General features: G+C 35.4%; 1 protein-coding gene across 8 annotated transcripts in view; it reads right to left on the reverse strand.

Moving 5' to 3' along the window:
- Positions 1-24,442, reverse strand: part of DTL (denticleless E3 ubiquitin protein ligase homolog) — a 42,998-nt gene extending 18,556 nt beyond the window's left edge. The window contains exons 1-11 of one of the 8 annotated variants that reach the window (XM_014456850.2): positions 24,182-24,442; positions 18,337-18,462; positions 17,109-17,207; positions 16,028-16,089; positions 15,825-15,945; positions 13,711-13,776; positions 11,840-11,952; positions 10,672-10,745; positions 8,743-8,846; positions 8,336-8,440; positions 3,024-3,136 (exon numbers count right to left, since the gene is read on the reverse strand). In XM_014456850.2, the coding sequence (XP_014312336.2) occupies positions 3,024-3,136; positions 8,336-8,440; positions 8,743-8,846; positions 10,672-10,745; positions 11,840-11,952; positions 13,711-13,776; positions 15,825-15,945; positions 16,028-16,089; positions 17,109-17,207; positions 18,337-18,462; positions 24,182-24,233 (1,035 nt within the window). In that variant the 5' untranslated portion in view covers positions 24,234-24,442. Of the gene's footprint in view, positions 1-3,023; positions 3,137-8,335; positions 8,441-8,742; positions 8,847-10,671; positions 10,746-11,839; positions 11,955-13,710; positions 13,777-15,824; positions 15,946-16,027; positions 16,090-17,108; positions 17,208-18,336; positions 18,463-24,181 lie in introns of those variants that run through there. The other 7 variants (XM_023754775.1, XM_023754776.1, XM_023754777.1 and 4 more) reach the window with 7 other exon arrangements.
- Between the last annotated feature and the right edge of the window lie 8 nt (positions 24,443-24,450).

The raw sequence follows: 24,450 nt of genomic DNA on the forward strand, positions 1-24,450 counted from the left end.
AAAATTGTCCTCTTACGTATTCCACTTGTTATAAAGACTTTAATTCAAAACATAAGAATCCCAAAGTTAAACTCCCAGAACTATGAAGGTACTTCTAGTAGTAACTGGCTCTAACCTACAGACCTCATAAAACATTTATATACTTAAACATGCAAAAAGATCAGCACCCTTCCTCAAAAAATCTCCTTACTCTGCCCAGTGAGAAACCAAATATAATCTTTATTTCTGCCATGAGATCATTTACACTTCCTAAAGTGTCAGGCTCAATGTTTCACCAGTCAGCGGTACAATGACTGTGCCAAATCAGTTTATTTATAACCACTTCAATACTATTCAGTCGCTACATCAGAAATGAACCAGGGAAGGAGGGAGTAAGGGTGACAGTGGGACAAGGGGTAGGAAATTACAAAGAAAAAATATAATATTATATCTTTTTAAGTCTTGGATGTTAGTATCAAAGAGTTTATATTACATCTCCCATTTGCTGAGCAGTGGTGAGAATGAAAAGGCCATTCTCCTACCTCTCAAGATCTAAAACTTCCTTGTTTCACTGTCTTATGACCATGGAATTTTTAGTGTAGAAAAAATACCAACACTTGAGAGAATTAGGACTTTTGGAAATGTAGCAGAGTTATAGGCTGGATACTTGGCTTGTGTGAAATTTTCTTTTAAAATCTCAACCGCCTTGTTTTATCATGGAAAAGAAAAACTGAGCCACCCCACTAGGCTAATTCAATTTTAGGTGCAGTAAGCTTGCCAGGATCTCAAATATCAGAGCCTGCACACTGAGTTATGTGTGGACAGGCAGGAGAACATCATGTCTGACCCACGTCATTCAGTACTAACATGTGACCCAGCCTAGGAATTCAGAGTCACCCATATATATGATAGCCATTAATTAGATATCTGAAAATGGGTTACTAACATCAGCCAAATAATTTTATTGCATGTCTTTAAAGAGGGGGAGCATCCCTCAACCCTCATTCTCTGAAACAACCACCACCACCAAAAAGGCCTTTGTACTAGTGAAAAGGGCTAGGGAGTAACTTTGTAAAAATTGCCAATAAAACTGTATTTGTATCTTAATTACGTATGTAATTAAGAAACTTATTTTAAGTTATTTTTAAAAATGATCAGGGCATAAGTATTTTTTGGATAATCCTTTATTATGCTTTTTGGTGTGTCGGAAATTTTTTTTTTTAAGAAATAAGAAACTTAAAAAGATAAGATTTTGGTAGGAATAAAATCTTACTGCTAAGTTGGGAGCCAAAGTTAGAGGAAAAAATGTAGGTAAGGAGGGAAGGAGAAAGAACAAACCAAAAGATAGTACAATAAGACACATAAGACCTAATCTGAAACTCAAAATTTAAAATATAAGACAGAAATATTAGTGCTAGTGACACATATTGTTGAAGTTTAAAGCTCGTCTGAAAAGTTTTATAGATAAGAAGCTAGGTGAAAACTTTTATCACAAGATGGGGGTCTCAAATATATGTTTCATAAACAAATTTTCACTTAAAAATACAACAAATAGCCCTAACCGGTTTGGCTTAGTGGATAGAGCGTCCGCCTGTGGACTCAAGGGTCCCAGGTTCGATTCCGGTCAAGGGCATGTACCTTGGTTGTGGGCACATCCCTAGTAGGGAGTGTGCAGGAGGCAGCTGATCGATGTTTCTCTCTCATCGATGTTTCTAACTCTCTATCCCTCTCCCTTCCTCTCTGTAAAAAAATCAATAAAATATATTTTAAAAAAAACACAACAAATAAAAGAAATATATTATAGAAAAAGAGACAAGCCAAACACAAAAGCATCTTGGACAGAACAATATCTCCACCATGTGACCATCTAGGATATTGTTACTGAAAGCTTTTGATAAGGTAGTATTTGCATCTTTGCAACTCTACATATATAGAGAAATCATTTTTAGTACTCCCCCCAATATCATATGAAATTTAGCTGAAGATTTATGCTTCATACCTGAAAGATTCTAGCACTGTATTAAAAGAAAAAAGATAATGACTTCCTAGAGGTTGGCAGGACTAAAAATGATATAATTTCTCTTGAGAAAAGATTTGATAATATTGAACTTACGGACCTATAAAGTTTTAGACATTATGACTCTAAAACCCAAAATGTATGAACTGTGATCATTCAATTCACCAATGTCAAGGACATTTATGAAATTACAGGACAACCTAGAAGATAATTAATTTCCAGCCCTAGGAAAACAATGCCTCAATGCTCTTCTCTCTTGAATTCCCAGACATTTCTATAATTAATTATTACCACAAGAGCCACTTTTCAGTGGTCAGCAAGTGCTATTTGAGTGTAACATTTCAACTTTCTCCATTGGACTTCAAATGAATAGCTTTAAATTTCCTAGCTTACAGTAGTCATTTTAGAACCACATATTTAAAAGTAATATACTAGTTTATATGTATATGTTTGTGTAGCAGAAATGAGAAATCTGTAAAACCAAAAAAATTTAAATAATGTTATTAAGCCACATTTATTTTAGTAGCCTGAAGATTAAATCACTTTTAGGAAGAGAGTAAGGAACACAATTACTATACAAATATTTTTGAGTATTTTGTGCAAGGTTCTATGGCTGATTTGGGTGTAGACTGAATCCTAAAGATTAAAATACTGCATGTATTTTGAATGAGAGTTTGAAAACAAAGGGCAGAAAAGCAGCCAAGTATGTTTTTCCAGGAAGCAGGACGAAGTAATTAAAGTTCTTTCCAGTTTTCTGAATTCTCAATTTCTGGATAATCTGGAACTATAGGAGGATACAGATTGTTAATTTCTGAGAAGCTCTGGCCATGAAAGTGTGATGTATTTTGTGACAACACAGTGAAGTTTTGGCTATATTAAAAGGCAAGAAGCAACTTTTACTAAACATCTGAAGTAGAAAAAGTTAATCATTTATGTGTTTACAATAAACTTACCTCATCTTGGAAAAAAAGAAGTATTTGCAAGAATACTTTATTTTCACGTTTGTGGGGGAAATTTAGCAACTTACCTTCCAGATATAGGCAGCTTCATCACTTGAGCCACTGATTAAAAACTGGTCATCTGGACTAAGACTGGATTTAATATAAAAGGTAGAGTTCTGATGTCCATTGAAGACAGCCACTGCCAAATGGGGAAAAAAATCAGTGTTTTGACTATTGAAGCAGATGGTCAAGCTACATTCACCAAAACTGGACAATGTCAGAAAATAAAGGAAATTACATTATTATATTAGATCCAATCTCATGATTTGAACCCAAATACTCGGTATGGAGCGGACTAAAAGGAAGTAGTGAAAAACATTCTTAAAGGACAAAAATAGAGCCAATGTCCAATCTTTCAGTTAAGTGCCTTTATAGACCCTCTCTACCTACCTCAAGGCATGGCCTTCCCCATTATATAACACACTGATCTTTCTTTCTCTTAGACTTTTGATCTATTGAGGATAAATTTCATACCTTATTCTTTCCTCACTACCCTTACAGTGCTTTGAATAGAGTAGACCTTCAAACATTTGTTGCATGAATAGGTAAAAATCAGTAAAAAGAGTTAAGATTTATGGGTAGCTTATCTGGGATGAGGGAATATTTTTAACCTAGTACTTGAAATAGGCTGAAGAATAAAAGTTGCTATTGTGGCAAACTATATGTTCATATGTAAGATACTCCAACTAGGTTAGGTTAAGCCTTTAGTTTTAGACTTCTCACTGTACATGATACAAGGGCAAGTAATCCAGACTAGCATAATGTGCTTGATAGGTTCATGTATCCTATGGAGACCAATATTTGAAGTCTCCAGCATCAGAACATTAGAAAATAAAAGAAAAAAAATGTTTTGGAGAATTTAAGAAAACATTTAGGCAGGAAAAAAATTTCCACTCCAATCTTCTAACATAAGGAAATAAATAATTAAGAAACTTATACAGTTGTCATTCAAGAGGATAGTATATCATTTATTGATTACACAGGATAATGGATGATACATAAGCTCCATATCCATCTATAATTTTATCTGGTACCATAATTTAATTTAGGTATATTGCATAGGATGTGCCAACAATCATTAATAACCAAATAAACTCCATGACTCTGCTTGGGTGACCCTTTTAATGGCAAACTCCAGGTCACAGCACAGTAAAACAGCTTCCCTTAGTGCTCACAGAAATCCCTTCCTTTTGCTAGAATAAAACTAGAAAAATACTTTTCTATTTATACCTTTTCAAGAAAAAGCCTACATATCAAATACTCTCTACATTAAGCACTTTCACTGTGAAGTTAAGCAGGATATGAATCATTTCAGCTACACATATTATAGATCTACTATGTTTGGGTCTGTTAGTGAACTGTGTTTTTGTGCTTTAGTAAAAGACTATACTATGAACAAATACGTTTCTAGAAATTATGGAATGGGTTCATAGTTTGCTAACAAAAAACACTGTTATAACAGTCCACAATTGCTTACTTCTTATTTTTCACTAGAAATTAAGGCTTCTAAGGGTTGAAAATTCTAATTAACATATGTAAAGTTACTAAAATAACGGAAACATCCTAGTATGCAAGGAAAATAAGATTTATGTTTTCAGTTAAAAAAGAAAAATGGTATAAGAAATGAAAATATATTTTGTTAAGGGAAAATAAAGTAATTTTAACTTAAAGCCTGGTTAAAAAAAGAGAGGAAAAAGCATAGGGCAAAATTTCAATGTAAAAAAGAAAATTATAGAAGGTTTGTGAAAAAGGAATCTTAAGAAAATAATTTGCCCTAGTTGGTTTGGTTCACTGGACAGAGCGTTGGTCTGTGGACTGAAAGGTCCCGGGTTGTTGGTTTGATCCCCACTAGGGGGCATGCAGGAGGAAGCCGATCAATGATTCTCTTTCATCATTGATATTTCTATCTCTCCCTCTCCCTCCCTCTCTGAAATAAATAAAAAAAGAAAAGAGTTTTATGCATGGTCAAGCTGGCTAACATATAGATAAAATTTAATTAAGTAAGTGTTTTAATATCAAAAGTAAGCTGATGCAAAATTAGAATTCGATTTTCCCTGTTAAAAGAATGAAGTGTTATTGGACTTTTGGTCTGCTCTTGATAAAGAGATTACGAATGGCTTTTTTTTTTTTTTTTAACTTTGAGTAATCTACCTAAAAATAGGAATTTTATGTTTTATCTAAATAATCTCCTATGATGTTTTATCAGATTTTTGATTATAAGAGCTAAGTTTTACGTACAAGTATTTAACTTTCCAAATTTGTCTGCAAAATCTTTGTCATTATGGTTAAATTAATAGCTAAGTATTGTTTCACAGTGACCTATGATCCTATTTGATTATTTTAAAAACTTTTAAGTTTTGACAAACTTCCCGTAATCAAATTCTAAATTAAATCTTTTTATTTCAACTAACTAATTTTTCAGAGGGTCCCTAAAACATTTCAAAAGATTTGTTCTCTTTTTATAAAAAGGAAGATATTAAACTAATTAGGCTTATTTGGCATGTTAAATTATATAGGAAACATTGCCAAATAAGTTATGCTAAGTAAGCCTTCTTAAGTTATATTGCATAAGTGAATGTTATTAATATAAAAAATGTTCTAAAAATTACATGTAATTTCTAAAACAATGTCCTGGTTTTATCAGTCATAATTCTACTTGGGAAAAGTGCAGCTCTAGTTGCACTTTAAAATGTGTGCTACAGAAATAAGCAAATTTCCCTGTCAACTGCATGGTAATCAGATCTTTAACCATGATATTTTAAGTCTTTTGTCACTTACAGTCATTGTTTCACTCTGATGCTTTTGCAAAATGTATTTTATCTTCAAAGAGATTCATGAAAGTACTTTGGAATACAAGGTTCTAATAACTTTCAGATCATGCTATTGAATTAGTAAGAATATATAGATTTCTAATGGAGAAATTGATGGCTTCATAAAACTGCTAACAAAAGATCAAGATCAACAAGAACTACATGAGACTAAATGAACTAATGAAGATGATAATATTCATGATTTTTTATTTGAAATATTATTGGTTCTTTAATCTTTGTTTTTCAGATATAAGGACATGTTTTTTCCCTCCTGACCTACCTATGACCCATAGCAATTTGGTAAACTATATCTTTCTAAGCAAAATTGAAAGTTGTCTTTTTTTTCCTACCTGATCCCTACAAAATTTGGAAAATCTTAGTGAGTATTCTTATTTTCATGCAATATAGTTATTTACATACATTCTCTAAGAATCTGTTCTCTTTGTAACAGGACACAATTGGAAAAATTGGCTATATTACCAAGCATTTGACTAAAATGTCATATTGGAGAGAGACATACATAGATTCAGATATGACCAGACAGTTTTAAGGAACTAAGATCGACTTTATGGAAGCCAATAAAATCCCCTTGGGGAAAAAAAAAATCAGCCTAATAACCTCCCTAACAAGAAATAAATTCCCACAAAATAAACAGGCTCCTTTATTCAGAATACAACTTTAAAACTGTAACTGTTCATCTTTTTCAGCTCTAAACAATGAATAGAACACTACAGACCAGTGGTTCTCAACCTGTGGGTCGCCAACCTGTGGGTCGCGACCCCTTTGGGGGTTGAACGACCCTTTCACAGGGCTCGCCTAAGACCATCGGAAAACACATATATAATTACATATTGTTTTTGTGATTAATCATTATGCTTTAATTATGTTCAATTTGTAACAATGAAATTGGGGGTCACCACAACATGAGGAACTGTATTAAAGGGTCGTGGCATTAGTAGGTTGAGAACCACTGCTACAGACCAAATTTCCCACTAAACCTAAAAGTATTTATTGCCCTCTGCTGGTGTAAGAAAGGCTAGCATAAAGTACACTATTAATGTTTCAAACCATGCAAAAAATCCTTCTAAAACCTATATTGGGGTCAACTTAATTTTTCTTTGATGATTTGGGCTCTTAAAATGCCTCACTAAAGTACTTCAGAGTCATCCTTATGAATATCACTTAGTATGATAAAATATTGTAAATTAAAAGTATGGGAGAGTAGCCCGGCCAGTGTTGCTAAGTGATTGAGCTTCGACCTATGAACCAAGAGGTCACTGGTTCAATTCCTAACTGGGTCACATGCCCAGGTTGTGGGCTCAATCCCCAGTAGGGGGTGTGCAGGTGACAGTCGATCATGGATGTTTCTTTCCCATTGATGTTTATATTTCTCTATCCCTCTCCCTCCCTCTCCCTCTAAAATCAATAAAAATATATTTAAAATAATAATAATTTTTAAAAAAGTATGGGAGAACAAGTATTGAGCCCAAGACCCTTTCTGAAGTTTTGAAAAAAGCAAGCAATTACCATATGTGCCATGCATACACACACGTTACTCAATTTTAAAGAAACATAATATCTATATCTGTATCATTCTATTTGTGACAGCCAATTAAGTTATTTTAGGAACACAGTAAAAAAGGTTGCTAAATTGTTAGTAAAGTGGCCTTGGACATATCTGTTTGATCACAGAAGGATAATCTGAACTCAAGGTTCCTTTTCATGCCACAGTATAACAAAATGATAACTAAATTAGAAGTTGTCTAAGTTCAAATTCCATTCAGGAAAATAGCAAAATTAGTTACAAAAACTCTTTCCTTTCCAAATATTCTTGTCCTTGTTTAGACCTATTTCAGAGCATTGGAAATACCAACTGTAATGCTGTTACAGATATGAAATTCTAATAACGGCTTTGGGGGCAGTCTTTGGAAACTTCTGTTAAGAGCCCTGCATAGTGTATACTATTTTGAGATTTATTTATCAGCACATCTTACTTTAGTGGGCACTGGGTAGATATGGGGATTGGTTATAGAATTCAAAGTCTATAAGAAAAAGCAGGTTACTAATATGTAGCTTGCTTAAGCAATTAATAATGTTCTAGAAATTATGTAACCCAAATAACCCTCTTAGTATATGCTTGAGAAACTGGTTTCTTTTTAAAAATGTTATTTATCAGCTTTAAATATCAGATTTTACTTTTAATTTTCTTGAAGTATAAAACGTGTGAGGATAAGGAAAACATAAAAGAGGCAATTGTCCAATATTGAGAAGGCTGGTAAGAATTATTGTGGGGGATTAAAAAATTCAGCCCCCTAATTTAATGAACAACCCCCAAACAGAACAAAACCTGAGCAGAACATCCTTCTCTGTCCCACAAGATAATTCATCAGTAGAACTAATCAAAGATCCTAAAATTCTCATATGTCTTAATAATAAATTTGGCTTGGAAAAGAACCAACATCAAATTATCATTAACAAAAAAGACTGTATTAGTTTCTGGGTAAGAACTTGAATGACTAAGATCTTACCAGGAGAAGTCTTTAATCCAGTCATATTAAACATGTAGATGTTGTCATCTGTGCAGTTAGCAAATAAAGTAGAGCCAGTGGAATCCAAAATCAGACTGGAGTAGCCTGGAAAAAGGAAACTCTAGTTAGCATGACTGGTGACAATGAGTAGAAATGAGATAAAAATGCTGAGGCCAAATGATCATTTTACAAAAAGAATCACTAAAATTCATTTTCTCCAAAATATATGCAAACCAAAAATATTCTTGTTTTTATTTTTTGAACTTCAAAAAGATAAAACCACATATATTAGAGTTTTCCAAGTCTATGTTGCTGAAAACTAGCATATTTATTTTAAAATTTTAACAAAAACTTACACTCCCCGAAAAGTCCTTCCAAAAAGTCCTACAGTCTATAAAAAGGCTTACCTAATTTTCGAGTGCTGCTACCTGGGTACAGGAAATACTTGGATGCTATAGGTTCTTGTCGATAAGCAGTATAATTCTTACGTAAATCCCATATTTTAATTACCCTAAAAATCAATGTAAAGAGATAGTTATTTGGTAGTCCTTCTCCAACCCCAACCAGTTTCAACTATATTGAATGTAAAATGACTTTTAATCTAACACCTCTGGCACATGAACCAGGTACAATTAGGTTATCTCATTGGGAAACAGAATGAAATGTCTCATACTGTTTTTTCTAGTATCAGGCTTACAATTCTGGCATAACGGAAACAGATGTGATCTGACCCAGTGATGGGTTACCTCGAGTTTACATCAAGGGAGCGGAAAAGGAAGATGAGGGTAGCTGCTGATAGTCATTGTTTCATTGTTTGCAGAAAAAAAAAACATTTCCTAAGCTTTTAACACTCTGCATGTAACCTTTGACAGCATAAGTAACAAACTTTGTCCATAAGGTTTTATCTCTATATGTAACTCCTTAAGTAATCTAAACAAATTTTCCTATGAAATAAAGTATTTTTTCATTTCATCAATTGTGATTATTGTCTTAAACACAAGCTTGTAGCAGGGCAGAATCCTTGGAAACAAACAGAGCAAGCTCTCACATCCATTCACAAGCACAACTGATAACCTTTAGATAATGCTTCATTTGTGCCTCAGACTTTGGTCCACAAAATAAAAAGTTTTAGTGTCCAGAGGACAACAAACACAATGGAAATCCTAAAAGTCATGATCTTAAATTGTTTTTCAAAAAATATATTTTCATTGATTTCAGAGAGGAAGGGAGCGGGAGAGAGAAATAGAAACATAAATGATGAAAGAGAATCATTGATCGGCTGCCTCCTGCATGCCTGCTACTGGGGATCAAGCCTGAAACCCCGGCATGTGCCCTGACCAGGAATCGAACCATGACCTCCTAGTTCATAGGTTGACACTCAAACACTGAGCCACACCGGCCAGGCTAAATTGTTTTTTGAAGGGAGGATGTCTTGGGAGATATAATGAGTAAATAAGGGGACAAAGACGGGGGCTTACAAAAGAAAGAGTCCCGCCCTGACTGGTTTGGTTCAATGGATAGAGCGTCAGCCTTCGGACTGAAGGGTCCCGGGTTCGATTCCAATCAAGGGCATGTACCTTGGTTCCGGGCACATCCCCAGTAGGGGGTGTGCAGGAGGCAGCTGATCAATGTTTCTCTCTCATTGATGTTTCTAACTCTCTATTCCTCTCCCTTCCTCTCTGTAAAAAATCAATAAAATATATTAAAATAATAATAATAATAATAATAAGTATTAGGCACTATGCTACATGCTTAAAAAAAAAGAATGAAAGAGTCCCTATACTCAAATAAGTTATATTTGAACAAAGCAACCAATCAAGAAGTACCACAAAATTATCTGAAGCTAGAAATTCAGACCAATCATGGATGGCAGGTATGTGAATTGAAAGTCATCAAGACTTACTATTATTCTAGTTAGAGCACTCCCAGAAATGCCCCAAATCAGGTTTTTTCTTTTAGGTTATTACTAAACCATGAGAAGATAAAATCTAAGATAGTAGCAATTTTACTTCTTAAATACGAATTACTGACTAAATTATACTGCATAGATAAGCAAGCTACCTATCCAGCTTCTCTATAATAGGAGCAGCCAATATTGCTCAAATGTGCTAGAAAATGTGCTAAGTGTGACACATGTATTATCTCACTTAATTATTTGAGCAAGAGTCCTAACTAGATATTTTCCAGTGTGATCTGCAGGTCCTCTTCTCAGCTGGGTATTCACTATGTTGGGAAGTTAAAAGCGCACATATTCAATTATAATGGGACTAGGTGACTTCCCCATCACAGTTCATGAAAGAGACCTTATCAAAAGAACCAAGAAATAAAGCTCTTACCCATCCACAGCTCCTGCTGAGACTAATGTATTCTCATCTTGAAAGAGGACCACAGTAACACTCTGCTGGGAATCCTAATAACACAAAGAAGAAAAAGAAAAGGAGTAAATCCTATTTTGGACAGCACAATCTTCACCATCAAGAGACCTGGTACTAAAATGGCTTTTTTTCTCCCAAACTCTCAGTTAGACTAAATCTTCTTGCTGACCAAGAAGTAATTTTAGCTAGGAATCACTTTGACTTACACTTAAGAAACATATTGGTTATTAAAAGATTTAACTTGTTTAAGCCTACTGACTCTACTTAGAATCAGACCTACTAATAAGTTGTGTATCCTTAGGAAATTCACTTAACTTTCCCATGCCTGTTTCATCTATGAAATATCACCGTCTATCTAGATTTTTACCTAGACTATCATATAAGAGTATCTAAAGAACTACCGATCAAAGATGGTTATTACGTGCTCTGAAAAATTTAAAGGTGCTCAATGGAGTTTTTTACCTAATTGCTGTTAATAGGTTTTCTTGGCTCAGAATCTAATTAAATGTCTGAAATATATTACTCATTTTAACTTCATCGAACCTCCAAAGACCTCATGCTAACCCTGCCAGTTTCCATTCTTGCTTGTGTCCTGTTCATGGTATGCAATTTTAAGTTCTGTTTTAACAACCATACCTCCCCCCAAAATATTAAGTTGGATCCTACAGACCAGGAGTACTAGAAAAGTAAACACATTAAAGTAAGAGCAATGGTGAGAAAAAAGATGTATTCTGGGCATTGTCTGAGCTTTGACTATCAGATACTAGAAAGGTACTATATGAAAACAACAGGGATTCCTTCCCAACAGAAACTATCATAGTACTTAATATACTTCTTCAAACTACTGCCCCTTTCCTAGTGAATCACATTATGCTGTAGGTAAGTGTGTGCATGGAAACCCTAAGGATGAGGCTTAGGAAGCTGAATTTTTAATATGCTTCCCAGGTTCCTCTGTTGCAAACTAGGTTTTGAAAACCATCAATTAGCATTAACAAAAAACCCACTGATATCAAGAGGAAATGAAGATTCTCACTCAATCTATAGCTCCTATTTTTATGACCAACAAATTCCTTGAGATTCTATCCCACTGTTAAGATCTGCACACGTGTATATAGCTATAAAACCTTACCACAGAAGGAGCAAGTCCTTTTGAATTCTGTTTCTTCTTAGGTTTTGAAGGGGTTTGCTTGTCTAAGGTATTGTGAGCACCACTGATTTGATTCACTTGCCTATAAAATCCATCTGAAAGATATTCAGAGGAAATTTATTTAGTTTTCAGAACTTATTCTTATGCTGAATGTAACGTCCTATATAATAAAAGCATAATATGCTAAGTGTCCAACCGATAGATTGACTGAATCACTCAACCAGTTGCTATGACCCACACGGACCACCAGGGAGCAGATGCTCCAACCAGTAGGTTAGCTTGCTGCTGGGGTCCGGCCGATCGGGACTGGGTGAGAGGGCCGGACATGCCCTGGAGCCCTCCCGCAGTCCTTCCCCGGCTAGCCGGCCCCCATCGTCCCTGATTGGGACTGGGCAAGACGGCGCTGATCAGGCCAATCAGGCCGAGGGACCCCACCCGTGCACGAATTTGTGCACCGGGCCTCTATTTTATATATAAGATTTCAAGATTAATTACATTCTTTATTAGATTAAAATTCAAAGCCAGCAGTGCTACCACATTACATCTTTTGTGTTGAGATTATAATGGATAAAAAGGAATAAGCACACAGATGTTTATAGCAGCTTTATTCATAATTGCCAGAATTTGGAAACAACCAAGATGTGCTTCAGTATTTGAATGTATGAATAAACTGTGGTACATCCAGACAATGGCATATTATCCAGTGCTACAAAGTGAGCTTCCACGCCATAAAAAGACAGAAGAACCTTAAATGCATATTACTAATTAAGAAAAGTCAATGGGAAAAGGCTACATACTGTAATTATGACATTCTGGGAAAGGCAAAACCATGAAAGAAAAAAAAAGCAATGCCATGAAGACAATAAAAAAATCAGTGGTTGCCAGGATTGGGGGAGGGTAGGATTAATAGTTGGAGTAGAGAGTATTTTTAGAGCAGTGAACTATCCTGTATGATACTATAATAGTAGATACATGTCATTTTATACTTGTCAAAACCAATAGAATATACAATACTAAGAGTGAACCCTAATGTAAAGTACAGATAGACCTTGGGTGATAGTGATGTATCCATGTAGGTTCATCAGTTGTAATAAATTTTTAACTCTCGTATGGATGTTGATAGTGGAAGAGGCTGTGTGAGATGGGGTATATCAGTACACAGAGAATGCTCTATACTTTCTGCTCAATTTTGCTATATAACTAAAACTGCTCTATAAAATAGTCTGTTAAAAATAATTTTTAAAAAAATATATTTTATTGATTTTTTACAGAGAGGAAGGGAGAAGGATAGAGAGTTAGAAACATCGATAAGAGAGGAACATCGATCAGCTGCCTCCCGCACACCCCCTACTGGGGATGTACGCGCAACCAAGGTACATGCCCTTGACCAGAATCGAACCTGGGACCCTTCAGTCTGCAGGCCGACGCTCTATCCACTGAGCCAAACCGGTTAGGGCTAAAAATAACTTTTTTTAAAAAAGGGAAGATGATCATTAGTTTCTGCTTAATGGCATCAATGGGCAAGGTGAGCATAATTACATTTAATCTAACCTAATTCTTTAAAGCCAAAAAAATTATAAAAGATCATTTACCAATGAGCAATGAATTAATAATTTCAATTCCATCAATCATTTAGATAAATAATATAGTTCAGAAGACAATATGATTTAAATACAGAGGGTAATACTTGCAACAATCGCTAAGATCATGAGCATTAGAACATTAAGCAGAAATAAAGGATTATGAACTTGTGCCCCCTAGTGGTTATCAGATGAATTCAATAAACCTTTTTTTCAAAACAATGAAGTATGGGACAGGCCACATTTATCAAAATTAAAATGGAACTAGACTACCTTTTTTGTTACACCTGGTGTCCCAGACCATAATGTTGCCATCTCTTCCACCTGTACAGAAGACAGCTGTGGGGAAATAGTTTATCAAGAAATTTAAAAAACTGGTCAATGACATGTACATTTCAACTTAAGTTTCCTAGAGTATCTATTATATGCTAGCTTCTATAATTGGCGCTAGAGATTAAAAATTAAAAATATATGGTTCAACAACAAATAAGAGAAAACAAAGTTGTGAAGGTAAAGAATTACAAAAAACTCAAAACACATGTCAAATATTAAACAAAAACTCAACAGAATAATCCCTGTGTAAATTTTCTTAAAACCACATAAAACACTATATATATGGTAAAGTTATAGTAAGAATGATAAACAAGCAATAACCAAATATATTGAGTGCTTACTAAGTGCTATACACTGCCCTAAGTGCTTTATATAAATTATCTCAATCCTTGTTATTAATCCTATTAGTGGGTTATTATTATTCCCATTTTACTGGGAAAATGAGAAAACTAAGGCACAGAGAGAACGAGTAATTTGTAAAGGTATTCTTGACAGTAGGAATCCAGAGCCCATACTCCAAACCTCCAAGTTGTACTGTCTCAGTAGAAAACCATGGAACAGATCCAAACAAAATTTGTGAAAGGGGTTGCCTCTAGAGGTGGAAGGGGGCAATGGGATTGGAGAAGAAAACATAGAAGAACTTCAATTTATCTGCAATGTATTATTCTTTAAAATTAAGCCAAAACAACTCTGCTTCTGTATGGAAGAGTGGACACTTACCAAACCAATCCACTTGCATTAGCTTTTAAACTCTGGAAAAAAAATATAAAAAATGATCTGAGGGCTCTATCGAGACTGAACAAAAACATGCAATTTTTGGAGGAGAGTCAATAACTGAAGCAAGTGATTGGCTTGGGCTAAGTTACTGGTCTTTTGTGGTTTTACCTTGAGGGCAGCCAGTGGGCAAGCAACTAAAATGCCAATAGAAAAACCTGCCATCTTCCAAGCCAGAGAAACTGGAAAAGGAGATGTTGGGCAACAAGAGCTGCCAGAGAGAAGGGGAAACCCTAGAGAAAGCCAGAGCCAGGGAAGGCCTGATTCTGTGTTTAACTCAGGATAAGTTTCTGGCTGACCCCTGAACCATCTTTGAAGGGGAAAACTTAAAGCAGCTTGCAACTAAGACTTAAATTAACGAACAGAATTGAGATAGAACCCACTGCCCTGTTGCAGATTTGAGTCTGTAACTTGAGTCTTAATTGCCCATTAGAACAAAAACGTCAACTCTTCCCTAAGTAATATAACAGAACCCAGAGTCCAACATACCATTCACAATGCCCAGGATATAACTAAATTATTTGACATATAAAGAGTTTGGAAAAATGAGTCATCCTCAAGGGAAAAGAAATCAACAGAGACCAACCTTGAAATAACTCACATGTTGCTTTATCAGATAAGATTGTAAAGCAAATATAACTATGTCAAATGAGGTAAAGAAGACATTTACATTGAAAAGATGAAAAATCTCAGCAGAGAGAGCTTATAAAAAAGGAAAATTTAGAATAGAAAACAATTTCTGAAATGACAAAATTCACTGGATAACTTTAAGAGCATAATGATGAGAACAGAGGAAAAGTCAGTGAACTTGAAGATAGAGCAACAGAAATCATTCAACTTGAGGTAAAAAAAATAAGATTAAACATTACACCAAGTGAAAGAAGCCAGTCACAAAAGACCACATATTATATAGTTCCTATTTATATGAATGTGCAGAATAGGCAAATCAGTGGCCAGTACAGGGTTTAGACTTTAAAGGACACCCAGAATTGAATAGAGGTATAGTAGCTATTAACAAATCTTTACCTTATTGGCAAGGTTATAGAAAAAAATTACCTGACAATGTTTGATTTTCAGGGACAAGCTGGAGATAATGTCCATAAGAATAAGACTAAAACCCAACTTAATTTCATTTAGGTTTTCAGTCATATTAGAATCTCAATCATCTATATACATAAAATAGCAACTTTGATAGCAGAAAATGAGGAAACAATTATAATTTCTTATTACCCCATTGTAAAGGAGGCTGAGGAGATGAAAGAAGACAGGTACAAACCTACCTTTCTCAAACTTAGAAAAGGCAACTGACTTGAGGCTGCACTGATGACCTTTGCAAGTTCCAAGCAGCTCACCAGCTTTTACATCCCAAAATTTGGCCGATTGATCACCTGCTGCTGTAACCTTTAAAAAATGTTATCACAATTGAATAAAGCAACCCTTAACCATTTTCTACTCAGACCCAAATAAAATGAAAGCCACTTACAAGTTTAAATTCACCTGGGACCCAGGCAAGGTCAAAGACAGCATTCCAGTGAGCCATCCATTCTAAATTAAGAAAATGATGAATGTGAAATGTCTAAACTATGTTCTGAGGTAGTCATATCAATAGCAGTTTAAATACTTTGAAAACTGTAGTGAAAAAGTCAGTGGTCAGCACCCTAAGGTCCATTGGCCAAAGCGCATTACAATGGAGAAGGAAGATTTAAAGAGTGATATAATACAAAACATCCCCACCATTACAACATAGAACTAACATTTGATATCAAATTCCTTTCCATGAGGTGACTAGTAATATATTCTCTAAAATGAAATCTTTCTGAAACATTTTCCAGTTCAAAAATCTTCATCCTGCTCTCTGAAGAGTCTAAAGTACTTTAGTTTGACACCTCAAAGTTTTGTAGGCTTTGTCCTTTATCACAAGATTTATCTTTCACTGTTCTCTACATACTACATTCAAATGAAACCGAATTACACCCTATTTCCTTATTATATCCTATTCTTTCATATTTCTACGTCTTTGCTAATGCTTTTCCCTCCACCGGGAGTATCCTATTCTATCGCCATTGGTCTAAATACCAGTCCAACTCAAATGTCCCATCCTTCAAAAAAAATTTTCCTCCCCTTCTTTATCACATGAGGACTTGCTCTTTGACTTCTATAGCATTTTCTTTGTATGTCTATATCATTTACAGTCTTTGTTTTATTTTAGTTATTTCAACAGTTGACTTATTAGTTCCAAATTATCAGCTTTTTAGGTCAATAGAACTTTGTCTTACATATGAAAGATGCTTGGTCAATATAAGTATTTTAAAACAATGTTTCTCCCAATGATATTAAGTGTAAAAGATTGAACCTTTTTAAAAGAACTGTTTTTAATCCTAAAATGTATTTTTCTTAATTTTCAGTAAAGTCATGCCATAATTAACATCTATTGAAAGAAATAGCCTGGTCCTTAAACAAACTTAATCAGAAATGAATATAATTGGGAATGTAGTCAAATAATAATTTACTTGAGGCTATATGGATTTAAAATGGTAAAACAAAAACCTTAGACCTAGACTTACCTTTAACACACTTCTTTCTATAGGTTTGTGATTCTGTGTTATATAATCTAACGAAGCCTTCTTCATTGGCAACTGCTAGTATATGCTTCATATTTGGAGCTAAATAAAAAATAAAGAATAGAATGTATGAAGAGTAACATAATTTTAGAGCTTATTATAAAATTATATACATATGTATAAATATATAAGTATATATAACCTATATATAATATAGATTAATTGAAAGCTACTGGGTAAACACAAAGAATCTGTTAGAAAAGAGGGAAGATGATTCTACCCAAATGGCATCTGATATGGTCCAGAGGTAATTTGAATTAAAAATTACTTAAAATTTGCCATATTTTCTAATTCAGTAAATGACTTAAAACCACCAAAATTATCTTCAGATAACCTCTCATTTAAGAGAGGGGTGAATAAAGAATGGTACTCAAACAAAACAAGAGTGGTACTGGCCAATGGCTAATAAAGGTATATGATGTAGGCCACCAGCAGGCTGAGTCTATTAGTTTAAAATCCCCTTTTCACAACCTTTTACTTTTCCTGTTTTAGAAATATTAACAGTGGTAAAAAGTATTTCTATTTCTGTTCTTTTGTTCCCCAAGGCATTCCAGAAAGATAGATTCAATCAGATCAAAACAGTTTTCATGATGGCTGAACCTTTGCAACCTTTTCCCTATATTAGTTTTTTAAAAAGTACTATGAGGTCCTATGCTTTAGAGCAGTGGTTCTCAACCTTCCTAATGCCACGACCCTTTAGTACAGTTCCTCATGTTGTGGTGACCCCCAACCATAAAATTATTTTTGTTGCTACTTCATAACTGTAATTTTGCTACTGTTATGAATCGTAATGTAAATATCTGATATGCAGGATGTATTTTCATTGTTACAAACTGAACATAATTAAAGCATAGTGATTAATCACAAAAACAATATGTAATTATATATGTGTTTTCCGATGGTCTTAGGCGAGCCCTGTGAAAGGGTCGTTCGACCCCCAAAGGGGTCGTGACCCACAAGTTGAGAACCGCTGCTTTAGAGGATATATATAATTATGCACAGAAATTAAGAAAAGTCTATTTCATGAATCAGGAAGAACAGTCTTAGAAAAACTCTATCACCTATCTTACTTTTTTTTTTTGAAAGGGAGATATCTCTGTATATTTTTCCTCTTAAGTGTGAAATAGGTTATTTTTTTTTAGCAAGCCTAGCTAGACAGTAATTTTCTTACCAGAAGAGAAAGTGCATCCAAAAGGAGGAACTGGGACTCCTGTTTCTCCATAAGAAGTGTGCTCATCATTAGAGTTGCACTGATAACCAGTTAGAAGGGACTGTAGAGGATATTGTGAAGACCATCCTAAAATAAGATACAATTCCTTATAGAAATCCAATATATCATCACATTTTAGTACTTTTAACAAATACAGAAATAATTATTTGTTTTAAAAAACCTTAGCTGGCTCAGTGGCTAGAACGTCAGCCCATGGACTGAAGGGTCCCGGATTCGATTCCAGGCAAGGGCACTTGCCTTGGTTGCAGGTTCCCCGGCCCTGATAGGGGTATGTGCAGGAGGCAACCAACCGATGTCTCTCTCACATCAATGTTTCTCTCTATCTCTGTCTGTCTGTCTCTCTCTCTCTCTAAAAATCAATGGAAAAATATCCTCAGGTGAGGATCAACCAAATATAAATAAATAATTAAAAATAAATAAAATAAAAAGCTTTATATATCTAATACAGACCCAGTCACTATCTATAATCCTCTATAATACAGTTTTTGGTATTTTCCTAAGAAAGAATGAATGAGCACTCCCAAATTCTGGTAAGGTATAGCCTTTGGGCTTTTCATCTAAATAGAGACTCTTGCTAGTACATTTAAGATTGCAAAAAAAACCAAATGGCCTTTACACATTAAAAAAGATCTTCTCCAACCCTTTGGAGACTGTTTTTAGAGATTCTAACGCAACATTACTGTAAACTCATAAGTTACTAGCAACATCATACATAATCCAATGGTCATAGAATTAAAGGAAATAATTATGTCAAATATGCCTACTGTAGCCACTAACATATTCACAAGTTGATTATTAATTTCACTTCCTTTTTCCTTTCCAGTGCTGAAATTCAAGTCATAGTATCTTGAAATATACCTACCCCTAGAGTACAAGCAGTTAGTCTTGGCATAGTAGGAGGGTCAGGGAAGTCTTTAGAGGAGGTGAAATCAAACACAAATCTTGAAAGATGAATATGTTTTCAATGAATATACAAGACAGGGGAAGAATTTCAGGGTGGAGGAAGAGTTTACTCTGCTTGGTTCAGAAACCTAATGTGCACTATAGTCTAAAAAGTAAAACATCTTCAAAGATCTATCATTTTTATATGTGGGTCGAAACATTTTAAATATATATAAAAGGAACATTGATTCAATAAATAGTTATTAAAATCAGATTTTATTAAATATAGGAGGAAACAATGACAATATACTCTATATTGAGAGCTGTCTAAATAATTAACAAACTCTCACATTTTAGGGTACTTTCGAGTCCCACTTTTCATTAAAAAACAAAACTGGAGAAGACAGCTAAGCCTGACATAACCTCATGTTCATAGAGATAACCTAAGGGAATCAGAACAAAGGAGGCAAATAAATTCAATCCAGATTTAGTAATTATTCCTGAGGATTTTATCTCAAGGTCAGATATCATTATAAATTAGCCATTAAAGACCACCAAAAGAATACAATAATTAGTTATGTTGTAGAGTTAAAAAAATATCCACCCACAGAAAGAATTTAAAAACCAAAGCTTCTGTTCTAAAGTTATATAAATGTCCCTAGCTGGTTTGGCTCACTGGATAAAGCATCAATCAGCCTGTGGATGGGAAGGTCCCCAGTTTGATTCTGGTCAAGGGCACATGCCTGGGATGTGGGCTCAATACCCAGTAGAGGGCGTGCAGGAGGCAGCTGATCAATGATTCTCATCATTGATGTCTCTCTCTCCCTCTCCCTTCCTCTCTGAAATCAACAAAAATATATACAACAGTAAAAAAGAATCTCTTACCCTTTGAGACAGCATGGAGGGATCTGAAGAGTATCATGCTAAGTGAAGTAAGTCAGTCAGAGAAAGACAAGTATCACATGATTGCAATCATGTGGAATCTAAGTAACAACATAAACTGATGAACGGAGTGGATCTGGAGACATGGAAGCATGAACAGAGTGCGGAATCTCAGAGGGAAGGCGGGTGGGTGGGAGGAAATCAACCAAGGACCTAGTATGCATATATGCATAACCCCTGGACACAGACAATAGGTGCTGAAGGCCTGGGGTGGGAGGGGTGGACTGGAGGGGGTCAAAGGGGGAAAAAAGGGGACATACGTAATACTTTCAACAATAAAGAATTATTTTTTTAAAAATCAATAAAAATATATTTTTTAAAAAGTTATAGAAATGCACACTTGTGGTTTAGGATTTTTCAAAAAAATTTAATGACTTCACACTAATTCAAAAGAACTGAATCTTAAATAATTTAGGTGGAACTGAAGATAATATGTATGCTATGGAGATCTAATTCTTTACAATTAAACATTGACTCCTGTCAACTTTGCCTCATAACCTACAGACTAATATCCAAATATTAACAAATGGCCCAACACGACTTAGTAACTAGTCCCCTCCATTTTTGGACCAGACCCTTAAACTACTTTTGGATTAGTGTGTTAAGCTGTTTCCAACATGAATTTGTAATGCTTTCCCCCCACAACACTCATTTGAAAAGCCTATTACTTACCCAATGTACAATTTAAAATTACCTGCAGATTTTTCAAGGAGTATCTGAGGACATGAGAGTTTTCAGAGAATCTATTTCCTGATACTCAAATTCCATGTATAAACATTTCTAAAAATGATTGTTTGTAAAGGTTGAGGCTTTTTTCTCCTCTCCCTTCATCACTGTCTTACACTTTCAAAAGAAAGGTATTTCCATTACCCCAATTTTACACCTTGCGGTACCGCAAGGTGTAAAAACTTCTGGGGCCCCAAATGAGAGACAACCAGATACTCCCTTTAGTAAAGGCATAATGAACACACAAATCCACTGCTTGAAAAAATACACTTCCAATAAAATTTTAACTTTTTGCTTAGTAATTCCTTATCAAAATTAAAAATATATATTGTAAAAAAATATGTATATATATTGTTTTGATTAATTGCATACTAATAATTGCAATGTTAAGTCAATCCAGATGAACTTTTAACACACAGAGCCTTACAATCACAGATAATATCAATTCAAATGTATTTTTTTTACAAAAAAAGGGTGATCAATCCAATTTTCAAGCTTAAAATAAGTCAATATTTATAATATGGCCAGAAATTAAATCCTTTATATTTATTTAAACTTATGATAAAAACTTTTAGGTACCAATTTAAAAATACACAGAAGAGTAATCAGATTTCTATTTTAGAAATATCATTGGCAACAATGTGGAGAATAAACTAGAGAGAGGCCACTTGAGAGACCTGTTATAGTCCAGACCAGAAGGTATCAGGGCCCAAACTAAGGAAACGGAATGGTAAACATAGAACAGATCCAAGATATGGTGAAGATGCAAAATCAGTGGGGAAAGAGAGGTTAGAGTCAAGAGATTATAAGGAAACTTTCTGGATGTGTAACTTGAGGAAAATGGAGAAATTTCTATTAGCTCTCAGGTTTCTGGCTGGGCAGACTAGTTTAAAATAATGGAACCACTGCCAAAATAGGTAATATAGCAGGTTTAGGGAAAAAGTCAGTTCAGTTTAGGTATTTGAGTTTGAGATGCCTGTGGCACTGACCATCTGGGTAAAGATACTCATACAACTTTTATGACTGGATGTAACAGTCTTGGGAAGGGAAGGTTGCAGGTGGCAGTGGAAGAAGCCCTGTGAAGACTCCGATCATCAATGGGAGTAGATAGAAGGAGAAAGGGGGCCTAGGATGGAACACTGACAGGAAGGGGAAAAGAGAAAATGGTCCTATCATGTTCAGTGCATACTATATAAGGATGAATGAATTTCAAAGCCTAACACATAACAATGAATGAGAATTTATGAGAGAGAAAGGAAGATGTAGAGGATAAATTGGAGAATTAGGAGAAAATGTGTTACAAAATCAAGGCTAGAGTTTGCCTCGGGTCACACAGATAAGAGTAGAACTGGATTTAAAACTCAGGCATTAAAAAACAACAAAGAACGCAGGCATTTTATCTCCAAAGCCAAAGCTCTTAACCACTGACAGACAGAGAAGTTACTCAAGCAAGGTCCCTGGATAGACAAAAAGAGGGGGTATTTAAAGTATGATTTAAAATATTATGCAAGAGGGAAGTAGGTCAGGATGATATAAAGTTTTAGGTTGGTGGCAGAAAGCTGAGGGACTACTCAGTCTCCTCAATATCCTTTTCCTAAAAGACCAACGATTTTTCAACCTTTTTCATCTCATGGCACACATAAACTAATTACTAAAATTCCGCAGCACACCAAAATACATATTTTTTTGCCAATCCGACAAAAAATAAAAAGGTGTAATTTTGATTCATTCACACCGGACGGCTATTGTGTTGGCTGTTGTCATTTTCTTACTTGACAATCTAAGGGAAAAAAGGTCAGTGCCCTAACTAAATAGTCAGGTATTGCATGTTTTAAATTTTATTTTTTGCAGCACACCTGTTGAAAATCGTTATCCTAGACCTATGCCTTAAATGTAAAAAGTTCCCTTCTCAGATTCTTTTCTTTTTGTTTTCCACGTGATTTTTCCCCCACGTGGTTTTAAAGAGAAAGAAGACTTATCCTTCTTTTAAAGGAATGAAATTTCATTTCTATCCAAGCTTAGTCTAGATAGTAACATCCTTATCAGAAAGTTTCTGAAGCACACCAAAATATGTATTTTTTGCCAATCTGACAAAAAATAAAAAGGTATAATTTTGATTCGTTCACACCGGACGGCTATTGTTGTGTTGGCTGTTGTCATTTCCTTATTTGACAATCTAAGGGAAAAGAGGTCAGTGCCCCGACTAAATAGTCAGGTATTGCATGTTTTAAATTTTATTTTTTTTTGCAGCACACCGGTTGAAAATCATTGTCCTAGACCTATGCCTTAAATATAAAAAGCTCCCTTCTCAAATTCTTTTCTTTTTTCCCCCCGCACGTGGTTTTAAAGAGAAAGAAGACCTATCCTGCATTTCTATCCAAGCTGAGTCCCAGCAGTAACTTTCTTATCAGAAAGTTTCAGGTCGATGACACTCAAACCCAGGCTCAAAATTCTTACTGCCAAAGTTTTAACTTCAGGAACCTCAAGAACTCTAGAGAATAAGTTAGACTTCTGCACACCAATAGGGAAATATTCCCAAGTTACACCGTGAGAGTGAAAAACAAAACAAAACACTTTGATACCACCTCTGTAAATACCAATACATACTACCCCCGGCATTGAAAAAACATGTTGGAAAAATATACTTCAATCTATTTAATAGTGGTATTCTCTGGGGTGTGTGGTTATGGGCACTTTTCACTCTATAATTTCAAATGTTTATGCATATGAAGTAATCAGGGAGAAAAAAAGCCTTCTTGGCCATGCTAGAAGCAGATGTTCTGTCTTCTCCGCTCGACGGAGTTCCTGAACAGCGGGTCAGATTCGCTGAAGTGCTATAATAATAAATATTAGGGCTCACTAGGATTCCACAACAAATTAATCCATGCATACGAGCCTCCTCGATCTCACAGAGCTGACGAGAAACACACAGACACGCTCACACGCACGCACATGCACGCGTTTTCCACGAAAAGTGTACTATAGGCACAAGCCGTAAAGGAGGCCATTTAAGTTAACTTCGCTCCCTCCGCCCGCCTACATTTTAGTTCTAAAAATGGAGACTCCGATTAAAAGTGTCCCGAGGGCATGAAAGCGCAGCTCTCTCCAGTCGTCTGGCCGAAGGAGAACTCGGGGCTGGAGCTGGGAAACAACTGGATTCGGCCTTGGTCCGAGGTGTGGTTTCGGGGGAGGCGAATCCCGCCAGCAACAGGCAGCGGTTGGGGCCGTTACTCACCATGTCTCGGGACGCCAAACTGGGGCTGTCGGAGCACCGAATTGAAGAGCATCTGGGCCGGGGGGGAAGGCACAACGGAGAGGAAAGTCGTCGAGATGCCACCGGTTCAGCAGAACTCGCAACTTGGGTCCTTGAGAAGAGGACTAGTTATAGCCTCCAACTCCCGCCACTGTAAGCCCCGGCCACCAAACTCCCCGCCAAACTGACGTCACGCCCTCTGATTGGCTCTCACCGCGGCGTCCGGGCGCCGTCGATTCACTTCCCTCTAC

The sequence above is a fragment of the Myotis lucifugus genome, unplaced genomic scaffold, assembly GCF_000147115.1.
Source record: "Myotis lucifugus unplaced genomic scaffold, Myoluc2.0 scaffold_65, whole genome shotgun sequence".
Lineage (NCBI taxonomy): Eukaryota > Metazoa > Chordata > Mammalia > Chiroptera > Vespertilionidae > Myotis > Myotis lucifugus.